The 15,363-nt window shown below is 38.8% G+C and overlaps 1 protein-coding gene across 1 annotated transcript in view; it reads left to right on the forward strand.

Annotated features, from left to right (window-relative positions):
* The window catches only part of MOCOS (molybdenum cofactor sulfurase), a 314,243-nt gene extending 310,076 nt beyond the window's left edge, over positions 1–4,167 (forward strand). Inside the window, exon 15 of the mRNA XM_018560663.1 lies at positions 4,030–4,167. Coding sequence (XP_018416165.1) covers positions 4,030–4,167 — 138 coding nt within the window. The remainder of the gene's footprint in view (positions 1–4,029) is intronic.
* Positions 4,168–15,363: the final 11,196 nt, after the last annotated feature.

Raw genomic sequence — 15,363 nt, forward strand, 5'->3', positions numbered from 1 at the left:
AATTTCCTTTTTTGCCTTTCTGTCCTGCAGTCCCCACTTTTACTAGTTGGGTTTCATATAAACGAGCTGCCATTGCATCATAATAGACCTAAAATCACAATTTTTTTAGTGTGTTACCATGCATTGTGGTTGTTAATGTGTTACCATGCAACTGCAGTACAGTTGCAACAGAGGTTTGTGTGTTAAGGTAGCATTCAAAAATGAGTTGCATCACAATGCATTGCAGTGTGCATGGTGCATTATCCTGTGTTTCAATAACATGCAGGTTTAAAGTCAGCCTTGAGGAAAAAAGAATGTGACATAAAAGAAACAAAAGAAAGTAGTCTAAAAAGTGTGCGTTCTGGAGTTTGAAGGCACACTTATTTCAAAAAGTTACTCAGCAGGCATAGTTACTCATCACAAATAGTTACTTTTGTTACTTTCTAGCTGCTGGGGCCCTTCTTTTCTGTTGTGTTTTATACTTCTTTTTTCTATTTTAGTTTTCATATCTCTTTTTTACTTTCAGGTTTTATATATATATATATATATAGTTGGGGTTTAGTGTTGTTGTAGGATTTGGGTTTAGGGTTTAGTTTATTAGGGTTGGGTTTAGTGGAGTAATTGGAGTATGCAAGAGGGAGGAACCACAGGAATGGCCACAAGCTGAACGCACTGAGAAGCTGCATAAGAATCGTCAGGAGAGGTCGGCGGACAACTAGTGCAAGAGCAAGTTAGTAACAGAGAACATGCCTGGAGAACTACAGGCAACAGCCCTGCATGCCTGCAGAACTAGGCGTAAGAGGTCTGCCCATACTTGTGGAACTACAAGTGACAGCTCAGCTGCAACTCTGCAGCTGAACTGTGACAAAAAGTATGAATAAAGGAATCAGAAGCAAGGGTACATCGGAAAAAAAAGACAGACAAGGCAGATGTTTGACACTTAGAGTTAAATATTGATCTACCCCAAGTTTATATAATATAAAACAGCACGTGGGGAAAATCCCAAAGACTTATACCAACGCAAATCAACCTTTCAGGTATGATAAAAAATCTAAAGCATAGTCAGAATAACAGAAATTGAAATTCCTTTGATTTCCAACACTTGGGTTTCAAAAACCAGGCCATTAAAACCAGCGACCAAGAAGCAGGGGGGAAGATTGGGCTTGAAGATGACAAATCTGGCTAATCTGCCAACAGATGAACCAAATCGGCATGCCACACCTTGCGAGGCCAAACTGGAGCAAAGAGAATGACTGACTGGAATTCCTTTGTGTATAATGCTGTGAAGCAGTCGCAGTAACAACATTAATAGAGCTAAAAACATACATTTGTGTGTACTGATCCCATGGAGGTCCTAAGGCATCTGCCATTGAATCCTTCACTCTGAACACAAGTCTGTCAAACTTCTTGTGATGAGAAGCCAGAAGATCCCCAGCGGTGACAAAGTTCTTGAAACACATCAGAAAGGAGACACCATCCATTCATGTTCAGAATCCACCTGAAGTTCTCCAATATAGACATCGAGCTCCAAAGTAGGAGGAGACCTGTTCTTGAAGTAAAAGTCATCTAAAAATCTGATAATCTGAATGCCCTTGTGAAAAAAAAATCCCAGGACTGGAACAAGAACTTTTGTAAAAACCCTTGGAGCCAAAGCCAACCCAAGGGAAGAGCCACAAACTGATAATGAAGGTCGCCTATTGCAAAACAAAAGGAAATGCTGACGAGCTGGAAGTACAGGAATGAGTAGATACCTATCTGGTCGATAGAAACCAAAACATTTCTGTGCCTAAGAGAAGCAACAACCAGCTGAACGGATTCCATCTGGAATTTGTGAATAGGTGCAAACACATTGAGTGCTTTCAATCTTGAATCAAACGTAGTCTTCTGTTGGGTTTGTAAACCGTAAACAGGTTTGAGTAAACACCTTGAAAACGTTCTGCTAAAGGAACAGGAATTGATAACACCTAGATGCAAAAGACCTTAAACCGTAGTTCATCCGACGATGCCAAGACAGAGGAAGCCGAAACACAGGAGGAAGAAAATGAAAATATGTTTTGAAATTAGTTTCCCATGTCTCCGCAAATACCATCAGGCATCCCTCAACCAGATATAGAAAAACGAGGGAGCAGACCTTCATGTTATATCAGACTTTTTAATTGCCAAGGATGTCTAGAGGGTCCAAAGGTTTGAAAGTGTAAGACGTCTATTGAAAATTGGGGACTAAAGAAACACATAAAAGATGAAAAATAAGAAGCAGGCTTATGACGCTGTTCCCATTTTTCTACATCTTAGGTAAGAGCTCACTATCTCAAGTAGGGTAAATGCAAAAAATCCCTCTGGATTGGGATTCCACTGACCCACACTTAAACCAGGTAGCTCTGCATATCTGAATGGTAAAGAGAAATACATAAAAAAACAGACGACAAGCATCAACAAACACATCACATATGAAATGAGAAGCAACAGTCATTTGATCCACAATCAATAAAGTGTGGATCAACTCAATCATGTTAAAGATGTCACCAGTACACTATATTGAACTGAAGAACACGTCTGTTTATTGATGCTTCATGTCAAAACAAATAACAACAGGCTTGAAATGACCAGATGAAGGGAACCCTGTGTGGCCCTGAAACATTATTTCATGAGGGCTGCCGCTCTTGAGTGAGTGAAAACTACGTAATTAACAGTTTTACCCAGTAAGTCTGAGCAGAAAAAAGGGGAGAGCTCCCCTGTGGCCAGCTAGTGAAATACATACAATATAACAAACACAGGGGGTCACAATGGGTCAGAGGCCTTGTAATGTACAGGTCACCTGTGACTGAAAGAACCAGAAATATCAGTGTGACCAATGTAAATCCGAAATATCACAAGTTTCTGAATAAAAACTATAGTAAGACACAGAGTAGAAAAGAAAAATATTATTTTCACACAGTGCCCTGCTAATGACAGTTTGTTTTGACATTTCTCCCCCAGACAGCATCAGACACAATAATACTCATGGCGTTCAGGTAAAAATATAAGATACCATCTGCTGCAGACAGCAGAATATTTGAAGACTGGCTGTGTAATATTTAGAAATTAGAAAGCAGAGTCGAAACCACTCCGTCCACCTCTACTACTGATGGAAACGTACCACACCGCTCTGAGGAAACCAAAAAAACAGACTGCGCATGCTCGCACATGCGTTGTAGATTAAAACAAGTACGTCATCACATCAAAGTCCTAGCTTCCTCCCGCGACGGCAGGAAATGTAAATAATATCAGTCAAACTCCACAAGTAAAAGCATTTAGCCAAATAGGAGTTAAAGACACACAGTCAAAGCAAAATTAAAAGAAGGGAAAACACCCAACCTTATAACATGTGGTAAATACATTTTCTATTCACAACTCCACAGTCCTGTTCCCAATATAACAACAGGAATCCCGAGGTTAATACTGGCCTGACCGTTAAATGATGACAACAGGAACACAGGACCACTGCAGGACAAGCCATGAGTACTGAGACCAGAGACGTCCTGCTTCAGGACACAGGACCACCACAGCATGAGTCATAAGTACTGACACCAGAAACAACCTGCTTCATGACCACAGCAGGATGAGTCATAAGTACTGAGACCAAAGATGACCTGCATTTTGAAGACACGAGAAGCTCCCAGGATTTAACATTATCTGTTATGAATATGTCATGTCGCTACCTAGTGAGAATTATCAGGATTTAAAATGATCCGGTATGAACCATCTAGCAGCCCTCAGTAGTAGAATCTCTTTGAAGAAACAAGATAAGCTAAAATAATAAAGCAGAAGAGAAGGACACATCCATTCTCCTGAGGACACTAAGCTAAACTGGCAGGTGTGAGGTGGGTGGGGTTATGTCCTTAAGTGACAGGCTTTTTATTTGTCTGCTTAGTGTCCATTTTTCCTAGAGGTAGCAGCATAACCCTACATCTCAGAATGTAGGGTTATCTATTTTAATATTTTCTATTTTAATATTATCATGAGTTGTTTCATGTTCCTAAAACCTGCTTTACTGCTTTTACTATTTTGTAGACAACGTTCGGAATGTACCTGCAGAATTCACCATGTTCATCTCACCCATCTATGCTGAAAGTTGGCACAGAGGTGTCATTCACACTAAAAGAGACCCAGCAATGTGCACAGAGCAAGGAGGAATCTCTGGAGAAATAAAACTTCAAGGTGGAAACTAATACAGTGGAAAAATCTGGCTATATATTTAGTCATCATAAGATACGGTGCACATAAATATTGTCAGGGTGAACTAATGCATTGCTTATGCAGATATATTTTTTGGAACATATTTTTTACTTATAATAGCAATAAATGCAATATGAATAAAGTGTGGGGGGATTTATTAAAACTGGAGACGATAGAATCTGGAGCAGTTGCCCATAGTAACCAATCAGCTTCTCTCTTCCCTTTGTTCTTGTAAGCTTTGGAAATAAAAGAGGGAAGCTGATTGGTTGTCCTCCTGCTCCAGATTCTGTCTGCTCCAGTTTTGATAAATGACCCTCTGTATATTTAACACATAGAAATGATACAGCATAACCATACGTTTACTTGTTTGCTATGTTATTTTCTTGGGTAGAGGAGTAACTAATTTTTCCATCTACTCCTCCAAATATATTATCATGTCTGCCAGTTCTGATCACTCCTGATGCTAGGAGGGTTGCTTTCAATGTATATAGTAGCTTCTTGCCCATTGCTTTGGCTGAGTTCTGGAGTGGTGCAGTGCAGAAAATCTGATTACATTCAGCATCATTACTAGAAATTAGGTGGTCTATATGCAGTTTTCATTATAAGTTGCAACATTTACATTAAGTACATTTCTAAGCACCTTCACAGAGGGGGCACAGAAAGCCTTTCGACATTCACCCTAGTGCATTATGCAGTAAGTGTAAAACTGACTAAAAATTGTATGTACCAGTATGCACAGCATACTGGTACATACAGCATACTAGCACATACAGCATACTAGCACATACAGCATACTAGCACAGCATACTAGTACATTATGGCTGACTTACCTTATAAATGATCACCTCCAGCGTTGTGCTGTCCATGATTTTCTCCATCACTGGTGCTTCCATCTTCACCCAGTCTTTCAGATTCAGCATCTTGATTGGCTAGGCCGGTATAGTGTAACTCTCACACATGCACACAGGAGTTGGTTAATATTGGCACAGGACTTTGGCACAGCCAATGTGTGAAAAAAAAATTGCTGACAGGCAGGTAGGAGCTTTTTGGTACAATTTTTTTTGGCAGTTTCTTCTGCTGTAAAAAAAATAAAAGAAACTGTCAGCAATTTTTGTTTTTAAACCTTCAGTTCTACTTTAACTGCTTGCCGTCTGCCCGTTGTGAAAAAACGGACGGATGGCAAACTCCCATTGGCGGGTTGCCGTAAATAAACAGCTTTTATTTTTAGTGCGTGTGCATGGTCAGCTGTTTCACATACAAGCGATCGGCGGCACTACAGCCATCCAATCGCTTGTATGTACTGCCTGCGCACACCCCCCCTCCTCGAGTGCCGCCGTCTCCCCCCCCCCCCTCACATCCTGCACCTTCACCTTCAATCCCAGGATCTGCTGCCCCGTTTGCGGCCCGGGACCGGCTTCGGTGGGGGGGGGGGGGGGTGTCAGGAGGAAGATGGGAGGGAGATCAGCATCTTCCTCCTTGCTGACCTCCCTCCGACGTCTGAATGCGGAAGTGATGTGTAATAAATTATTTCCGCATTCAGCTGTCAGTCCTCTGGCTATTATAGCCAGAGAAGAAGCTGATGAAGCAGACATTAGGGGTCAGAGATCCCTAATGTCTTCATAAAGAGGACCTGTCAGTGTGCCTGTGCTGTAACATAGGGAGATTGTTATCCGCCTATGTGATAGCAATAGCATTAAGTGTAAAACAAAAATAAGTCGCATATAAAAAAAGTAAAACAATGTTTAAGTACCCTACCCCCATGTTTACGCACATATTAACGTAAATACGCGTCAGATGCGCCAGTGCACAAAAACGACAATTGCACTACACATGTTACATATCACAGCAAACGTCGGAGTGAGAGCAATAATTTTAAGGCCATCAATCACTGATAACACTAAACCGATGAGCGGTAAAAGCTTTTAAAGTGTCGCCTATGGTCAATTTTGGGTATTGTAGTTTTTTGAGGTTTCGCGGGCGTGCGCAATTTTAAGGCTTGATGTGTTTGGTGTCTAGTTACCCAACGTGACCCTGTCTTTTATATTTTATCAAAAAATTGGGTAATAATAAATGCTTTATAATTTAATATAGGGGGAAACAGTTTTTTTTAAAAAAATCAGTAATTTTTTCTTACTATGGTAAAAAATAAAAACCCCAGTGGTGATTAAATACCACCAAAAGAAAGCTCTATCTGTCCCCAAAAAAGGGTATGAAATTCATTTCAGTACAACGTTGCATTACAGAATAAATGTCAGTCAAAGTACTGCAGCGCTGAATACTGAACAATGGCCTGGACAGGAAGGGGGTTCAACACCCCGGACTTCAAGTGGTTCAGGTTAGGTGGAGGTATGGGTTAAGGGGTAAGTTTAGGTTGAAGGTTAGGTTTTAGACTTCAGTTGAGTTAACTTTCAGTGATAGTGGAATTTTGTGAGTCAATTAATTTAATATTTGGTTTGGTGTTAGGATAAAATAGGTCTTGCAACTTAAGGAATATGCTTCAAGGTAATAGTAAGGGTTATATGTCAAGAGTTACGGCCCCTTTTATGCTTTTGAGCTGTGCTGGACGTCTTTTTCCAACGCAGCCTGAACTCAAGAAAAGGCAATTTACCTTGTCATGGGTGATGACCGTTCACACCACCATGTTTTAATGGTATGCACTTAAAAAAGTATTGATGAGTATTTCTTTTAAGTGCACCTCAGTGAGACGCAGTACAACCACAAAGCACCAGGGTGTGCACATAGAGGCTAATGAAATGTCATCTCTGACATTTTAGTAACATTCTAACAACGAAGAAACAGTGTGGTGCGGCTGGATTGAGAGCACCGGCACTGTCTGGGCGGTTGAGCATGACTGTTGGTGTGAGCAAGCCCTTAAGCATTAAAGTTTATGCAGTGGCAATTTTGTTAAGTCTTGGATAGGGTTGGCAAGGTTTAAAACCCTTGTCAGGGTTTTTTAGATACATTTTGAAATCATGTAGTTTTATTTCCTTTATATATACTGATCTAAAAATAATCAGCCAATATCTAACAGGATTTTATGAAAATATTTTGTTACAGTAAAATGTGAACTATTTTCTATGTAGTCATTTTATTTAAGTGTAATTTTTGGAGTTTATATTTAAATATAAGGATATATTGTTTAAATAATATTTGTTGAATATATGTATACTGAATCATTCCTTGATTAAAAGTAAGGTCAAAAATATATTTTTAAAATATTTAAATATGTGCAGACTACAAGAATGTGATGTACTGTTTTAGAAAAAAATTTATTTGTTAAATGTATGTGCAATTAATTATTCTTAGATAAAAACAACATTTAAAAAACATTTTTAAAATAAAAAAATCCAACTAAAACTATTTTTTTTAGTTTAGAATAAAGTGAGGAAGAATATGAACCTTTCAGATTTGTATTTGTCCCCATGCAAAAGATTTCCTTCACTTGCTGTCCCATTAATCACCCAACGGAGAATAACTCTCCTCAATGAGGACACAGATCACAGTACAAACCTGACAAGATGTAACCCTTCCCAAATCTATTCTAAATGTAATAAAAATGTTTTGGATGCAGTTTGATTTTAAGGGTCCATTTCCACTGTGGCAGTTTGTCTGTATACTGCACTAAAACAGCAAGAAAAGGACTCTACCATTGTATTGAATGGATCACGTTCCCTCTATGTGTTTCTGTTGTAGTTTAACAAAATGTAAACTGTAGCAATTTTCCTGGTTTTCAAAAGATTTATAATCCTTTTTTCCAATGGCCCAGCATGCAAACTGCAAATCTGAATGTCTATATTGTTTAATCCTGCATTGGTATTACAGTACATCTACATTTTATTTTGTTCTCGGCAGTGTCTTCATAAGGTGCTCAATGCCTTTCTGACCACATACCATATTATACACAAGTAATATGCAATAAGGCAAGGAGAGACTGACTACTGTATCATGTAAAGTGTATAACTAAATATTATTTAAAGAGCAACTCCATTAAAAACAGATTTCCCAATATTTGGTGGACTAGGTCAGGGTTTGATCTCCCTGCTGGTCTTAAAATGGAACTAAACCACACATTTAACTGATTTCCAAGTATGCTACAGTTGCCACACTGCTTATGTCAGTTCTTAACCAAACTTTTAGGCCCTCAAATGGCTGGTGTCACATGTGCAGCACCATTTTAATTGCAGATCTAAAAAAAATTAAGTAACTGACTTGCATATAACTATGTGAGGCCCCGCCCCCCCATGGCCTGTACACAACAGGCACCAGCCTGCAGCCTAAAAAGAGCCCTGGTATAGACAAGCCCTAAAATCACAAACAGTCTGCAAGAATTATTTTTTAAAAACACATTTTGAAAACACTGGTATCATCAAATATTTATCTACACCTTAACCCAGAAACCATCAACTACATGTTCCTGTTATCTCACTGTAAGTTACAACTGTATATCAAAAAATATCCATGTTACCCTGTGATGGGAAGACAATGCTAAATCTCAAAGCATTTCTTGAACAAAATTAACTTCTTCAAGAGAGAGGTGGGTATATGTACAAAGATTTAAGTATTATATTAAAACCATTAACACCATTTGTCTGCAACCCATCAATGTTTTCTGACTGTCGAAACCCCAGGAGATCCGTAAGAGAAGAGCATACCCACCCTACATGTGTCTAAATGGAGCCCCAACAGTTTTAATTTAATTAAAATCTTTCAGAATAAGAACTCTACTATCCTAGGGAAGACAGGCACCCAGGAATGCAAGTGAACCTTAAGTTTAATTCAGAGGTTAGATATCATGGAAGTATTTGATGAGATCAGTGTCTTCAAAAATGTGGGTGCAAGCAATTTCCAGCAATGTAATTCCACATACTGAATTTTCCAACAAGTACTCCCAAAGGCCCTCTCCCACAGGGTGTCACAGAAAGTGGCACTTTAAAAAAAAATTGGGGCTCCATTTAGACTTTAATAGGGTGGGTATACTTGTTTTCTTTGCATGATTGTTTGGTCACGGATCGGTCTAAATAAGCAAATATGCAAACCTGAATTAGGGCGTATAATTAGTCGGATCTCCAGGTAGGAACACCAATCTCTTTTTTCTTAAATTGGGTATGCTCTTCTCCTGAGTATCTTCTGCATTCAACCCCACCAGAGGACATTGTTATGATTTAATATAACTCTTGAACCTAAAATTAATTTTGTTAACAAAACGTGTATAAATTCTGCATTGCCTCCCGAGGACAGGGTATAAATGTGGACTTTTTTAATGTACAGATATAACTTATAACTCTTTATGCCCTGATGAAGAGACCCTGCGTGGTCTCGAAATGTTGGCTCTTGTGATTGTGTGACGTCTATGTCCAATAAATGGACATGTTGGATTATTCTACTGAGTGCTGGTGATTCATTTTCCAGATATAACTTATGGTGCTATAACATGAACATGTGGTTTAGGCATGGTGAAACATTTGATGATACCAAGGTTTTATTATAGTATAAAGTAAATGGCTATTATTATAATCATATATTTTTATCGTGACTAAATTGGAATACATTCTTGCACCTACAAATTCCCATACTGTTGTTTCTTTCTTGTTTGCTATATTAGGGATGTGGTACAATTACCAAAAAACTGGCATCCATACTTTTTTGTACAAGTATACATGTATTACACATGTGTATGTGTGGGTATTAGAAGCCTGCACAGCAAGAGCATGAGCTTGTATTGTTAGTCTTGCCCAATTTTGTGACAGCTTCTGTTCTGGCAACAAATGTGATAATTCAAGCAATTTGAATGCTTTGAGGGCCAGAATTGTTGATAGTTTGTAGTATGGTATGGATATGTCAGGTATTTATTGCTGTATTTGCCCCCCTTTTAGGAAATTTTCGATATTTGTCCTGTGAGCAATGTCTCCAATAAGAAAAATGGTAGGAAATCCAAAATGTTTAGGTTGTCACAGAAAAAAGAAAGTGAGTGAAAATCTTCCAATGAGGAAACCTGTTTTGGCAACAACTCTTTAAGAGGCATTTTGTTTTCAAGAACGTTCCTTTAACTTCCTACTTTGCCTCTAAGACAGGAAGTGAAGAAAAATGTTTCTGATAAAATACAACAAAAAATTGTGATAGGGGTCTTAATCTATCAAAAAAGTTTTGACTTTACATACACTTTGGGGACAATCAAGTTACTGTTCATATCAACATATACCCATGACTATAAAGCCTAAATGTGACTTTTGTCAAGCTAGCAGAAGCAGGTCAGCCATCCTAAATAAAACAAGCAATAGACATGTAGCTGCACTATGCACACAGTAAATAACCCATTAGCTGACCATTAACCACGAGAGTGTTTCACTATGCTAAAACAAAACCGATTTATGTATTCCCTTAATTCAAGGGAACAAGAATGGGACAGAAATATTGTCAGCGTGTGTCCCTGTCACTAATATTTATAGGTCATAGCAGTACAAAGATTGGGAACATTTCTATTTTATTTTTATTCCTTTTACACAGAAGGGGTTGCAATGAGGCTAATGCTAATCCTTGTGTGCAAAAGTGTCTATTGAATTTTTGTGGAAAAGTGTCTATTGAATTTTTGTGGAATCCATATTTATTGTGATTATTTATTACCATGTATTTAAAGGGTTAGACCACAAAAAAAGTTGTGTTTTAGTTATAGGTGCAGCTTCACAGGCTACATAAGCCCACTGTCTTCCTATTTGTCTTAAATACTCCAACAGCGAGCTTTTCCATACTCTATCCAAAACTAAAAGAGGTTTGGGCTTTACATACACTTTAAGAGTGCAAAAATTGTTCTAATGTCTATAAAGCATTGAGATGTTTGCTTGCGATTCTTAAAATCATTAAGATAGAAACATATTACAAAAGTATCTTGACAAAATGGCAACATAGGCAGTTCAATTAGAAAATGTAAGGACATAGACATTTTGAAAAGGGTTTAAAGACAGCCAACCAAATGAATAAGGGATAAACAAAAATCTTACTTATAAAGAAAGATTAGAAAAACTAGAAATGTTATGTTTGGAAACAAAAAGTTGCCTTAAAAGTGACATAACCATTTAACTATAAATCTTGATCTGTTCCTATGAACCTGGAGGTTTCGGGTGCTCCTGCCCACTTTTGTGTGTTTCAGCACAACCTATTGCAATCTCCATAAAAAATAAAAGAAGCCAGCAGGAAGGGATGAAAACTTTTATAATGAACACCATGTATGTGCACAACCGGGGGAATCAAGTACAGATCAGATATCCTTTCAAGAAAGTCTCTGAGAAGTATGAGAAATTGTAAGGCGATTTAACTCTGCAACCATAAACTGAAATTACAATTTTGATGGACTGACCCTTTAAACAGTGCTAGCATATCTACTAAAGTTTGCATATTTTTTCTTTCCTTTTTATTTCGATTTCTTCTACAACAGAAAATTGGAAACCCTTTAATATTTGCTTTCATGGATTTGTTGTGTTTGGCATTATCTACCTGAGATTATTTATTCTCTTCTGAATTTAAAATGCTGTAAAGAGCCATGGATTTTGCAAACATTGTGTACTCATGTTTAATTTATGGTGCAGGGGAATACATTGGTGATTTATACTGTAGCACATTAGTATAAAGAGATCCTTGCTTGTCAAGATTTCTGGGGAAAATAACACTAAAAAAGAAGGAATGTAACATAATACAAATTAAATATAGATGCAATCTTGAATGTATGCTGTCTGGCAAAATATTTGCTGAACATTCTTTAGTAAAATTGATCTATTAATTGTGTGTCATTGATTGAACTAGATATAAAAATCACAAACAAAAAAGTACATTTAATACAAATTTATGTGGTGTTACATATGCCAGAACTGTCAATTAGCAGTGTTATCCTGTTACAAATCTATTACAGGATAACAGGAAGTTAAATTTTTTCATTTCAATCTTATATATGACATCAATACACATAGCAGTCAATACATTCCAGTCCACCTTTGACATAAAATCACGCACATGGGGTGAAGCTTATCTGCCTGTCCTTTCAGGATTTTCATTGTACATTTTTGAATACAGCAGGTTACTACTCTGTGTCCTATCCTTTAGTTGATAGTATGGATGAGCAAACTTAAAAAATTTGCACTGTTTGCCTGATCTGCTTCTGCAATTTTCGTCAGTGGGTTTCTGTGAGGCCAGTCATTCAATCTGCCAAACTATGGCACAGCACCAGGCTCATCTTCAGCATCCTTTCCAAGAAGTGCCTCGTGAACTGGTGAAAGAGTCCCTTTCCTTCCAGTACACTTGTTAGGGAGACAGTTGGTAGCAACTAGTTTATAGGGTAGGTATGGTTGCACATGCATTTCATCTTTCTTGGATCACTTCCTTATGCACCAGTGGTATTGTAGTACACAGTGAACGTTACCCTACCATTATTATTTGTTTCAAAAAATCTCTCATCCTAGCAGTGATAGAGTATTGCACCAATGCTTAGTAGTAGAGTATTGTAGCCACCGATTAGTGTAGAAAGTTTGGAGCCTAAGTGATACCTATTATTGGCTAACTTAAGTTATTTACTCCAAACTATCTGCAAAAAATATCTCTGATATTACTGTTGCTGTTGCTACAGGATGGAGAATCAGAAGAAATGTAAGAAGTAGCATAAACAGCAGGGGTGGTAGAGAATACAAGGAATCCAAAAGTCAAAGACGTATCCTGACATGCAAGGAAAGCTTTGGAGATGCACCTGTCTATAGTACCAGGGCACCCTATGATCCCGTCATGTATATGATAGGAGACCAAAATGCAAAGGACAGTCTCTCTTATCTCCAGCACAAGCACCTCTGAAAGTGTTGAGGTGCAGGAAGAAAACAAATGTCTGGAGATGTTACATGCAGAATCTTGAACTGAATATGCTGACAGGGAAGAAACAGCAGGATTTGCAGACTGGAGTGTCAGGCAAACAATCAGCTCAACCATGGTATGTGCCAGCAGTAGTGAAAGGGGATCTCTGACTTAGCAGTGGGTTCAGGACAGCAGAGTTTGCTGATGATACCAGCAGGCAATCATCAGAAGCATGCATGGCATTCTGCAGATGGATTTTACAGCACACCAGGACAGGCACTTGAAGGGTAGTGTGATGCCAGTTCAGAGACAGTAACAAAGTCACAGAGCAGGCCAAGGTCAGGAACAGGCAGGCAGCTCAATACCAAATCCTGAGCAGGATTAGAGTCAGAAACAAGGTAATTAGAGAAACCGAATGAGTGAAGCCATCCCTTAAATAGGCTGTTTGGCACCACTGATGACATTAGGCAGATGACCCAGATGGCTAACAGCTAATGAAGTCTTAGACGGAGATGAAACATGCTAGTGGATAGAGATACTCTGGTGGGCATGTTGCCGCCTCGTACTATTGCATTATGATGGTTTGAAGGATGCATGAATATCCTATCTGATCATGGCATCCTGTCCAATTACAAGTGCCGAAAAAGACATTTAGGACCCAACTCCTATAATTTTATGTGAGCATTTCTGTTCTGGTTAAATAACCCTGGCACCTGCTTTTGAAAGAAATAGGAATGGCCTGGGGAAACAACCAAGGGGGGTGTTGGTGTCTCAGGGTTGTTGGGACGTGCAGTGAGTACTAACTACTTGTTAGTAAAGACCCTGTGGATCCAATAGATCAAAACCAAACCTCATCTCTCATACACTTATACTGTTCCCTGCAGAAGTACATGCAGTGTAAAAGAATTTCTGTTACAGATGTGAAAATGTACAGCTAATGGACTTTGGATTTATTTGTAAAAAAACAGTTATACCTTCCACACTCAAGAGGGTCACTTAATGCTTTACAGACCTTATGCCACAGAAGAGCTGTGGGTTACTTGATTTTTTTTTAGCCCTTACCTGAATTAAATTGTGTTAAAGGAGAATTATGAGGCAAGTGATTTTCACTCAGCCTCATAATCTGAGCCGACCTTTGACAATGAAACTGTCACAGGTCGGCTCAGTAGATCGGGAAGTGAGCGAACACATATCGGCGCTCGCTCACTTCTCGATCTATACGTGCAGAGAGCCGTGACTGTCACTCACGGCTCCCTGCAGGGATTCCCTCCCCTGTCCGATCCTCCAGCGCTGACTGGCGGAAAGGACGGAGGAGGGGGCTGGTACAGCTGGCTCTGCCTTTAGATAGGCAGAGCCATCTGTCACTCACACAACTGTGTGGATCCAGACAGAATTGTCAGGATCCGTTCCGGCTGTGGCTTGCGGTATACTGAGCTTTGGGTGACAGGAGTACGTTAGTTTGTGTCCTCCCGCTACCTTTGGGAGAACTATGGGGAAAAGCCATAACCCCATAGTTCTCCTTTAAGACTGTCTGCTTGCTAGTGTATTTGGTTTGAAGGGCAACTGTAGTAAAAAGGAAGACTGGGTACACAGAAATCTTCATAACCCCTGTCCAAAATCTGCTTTTTACTAGCCACTCTTGCATGGGTGAACCCCACAGACTTCTATGGTGTCATCTCCTGATACCAGAAATGCTCAAGAAGTGGAGGCCCTCCTTGATAAATCGGTCAGTCTAGACTCTGAAACCTCAGAGTGTTCAGCCCCTCACTTTCTAATCCTTTGGATCTGTAAAGCCATTCTTCTTCTCTCTTCTATCAATTCACTAATACTGTCACTTTTTGGAATAACTACTGTGGTTGGATTATTCATTAGTCAAATATGTTAATGATATTTCCATACCTTCCATCTTTCTGAGATAAGAAATAGGGACACCTTCCAGCACAATGTATGTAGGCAATGGACACACCGCTGTCACACCCCCAGATATGTGGATCATTAAGAATTTATATGCCAAAAATGATTGGTTAAATTCCGAATAGTTTTTTTTACCATTACTTTTCCTCCATACCTTTCAAAATAGTACACAAGATAATTAAGAAATAAGAAAAAGGTTTGAGTGCAGAATAACACATTTGGTTGAATAGTACATTTACATAGATGTCTGTACCTCAGAACACAAAGAGAGTCAATTGAGGAGGAAAGAGGGACAGGGGGATTTGGTTCCAAATGAGGGACAGTTGAGAGGTATGGGCAATGCCATGTTGCTTAATACTGCTTACATATAGCATAATATTGCTAGCTTGATACCTTCACTATACATCACAATATATTACTATGTGTATA

This window comes from Nanorana parkeri, unplaced genomic scaffold (genome assembly GCF_000935625.1).
Source record: "Nanorana parkeri isolate BGI_ZX_2015 unplaced genomic scaffold, ASM93562v1 scaffold471, whole genome shotgun sequence".
NCBI classification, from domain to species: Eukaryota; Metazoa; Chordata; class Amphibia; order Anura; family Dicroglossidae; genus Nanorana; species Nanorana parkeri.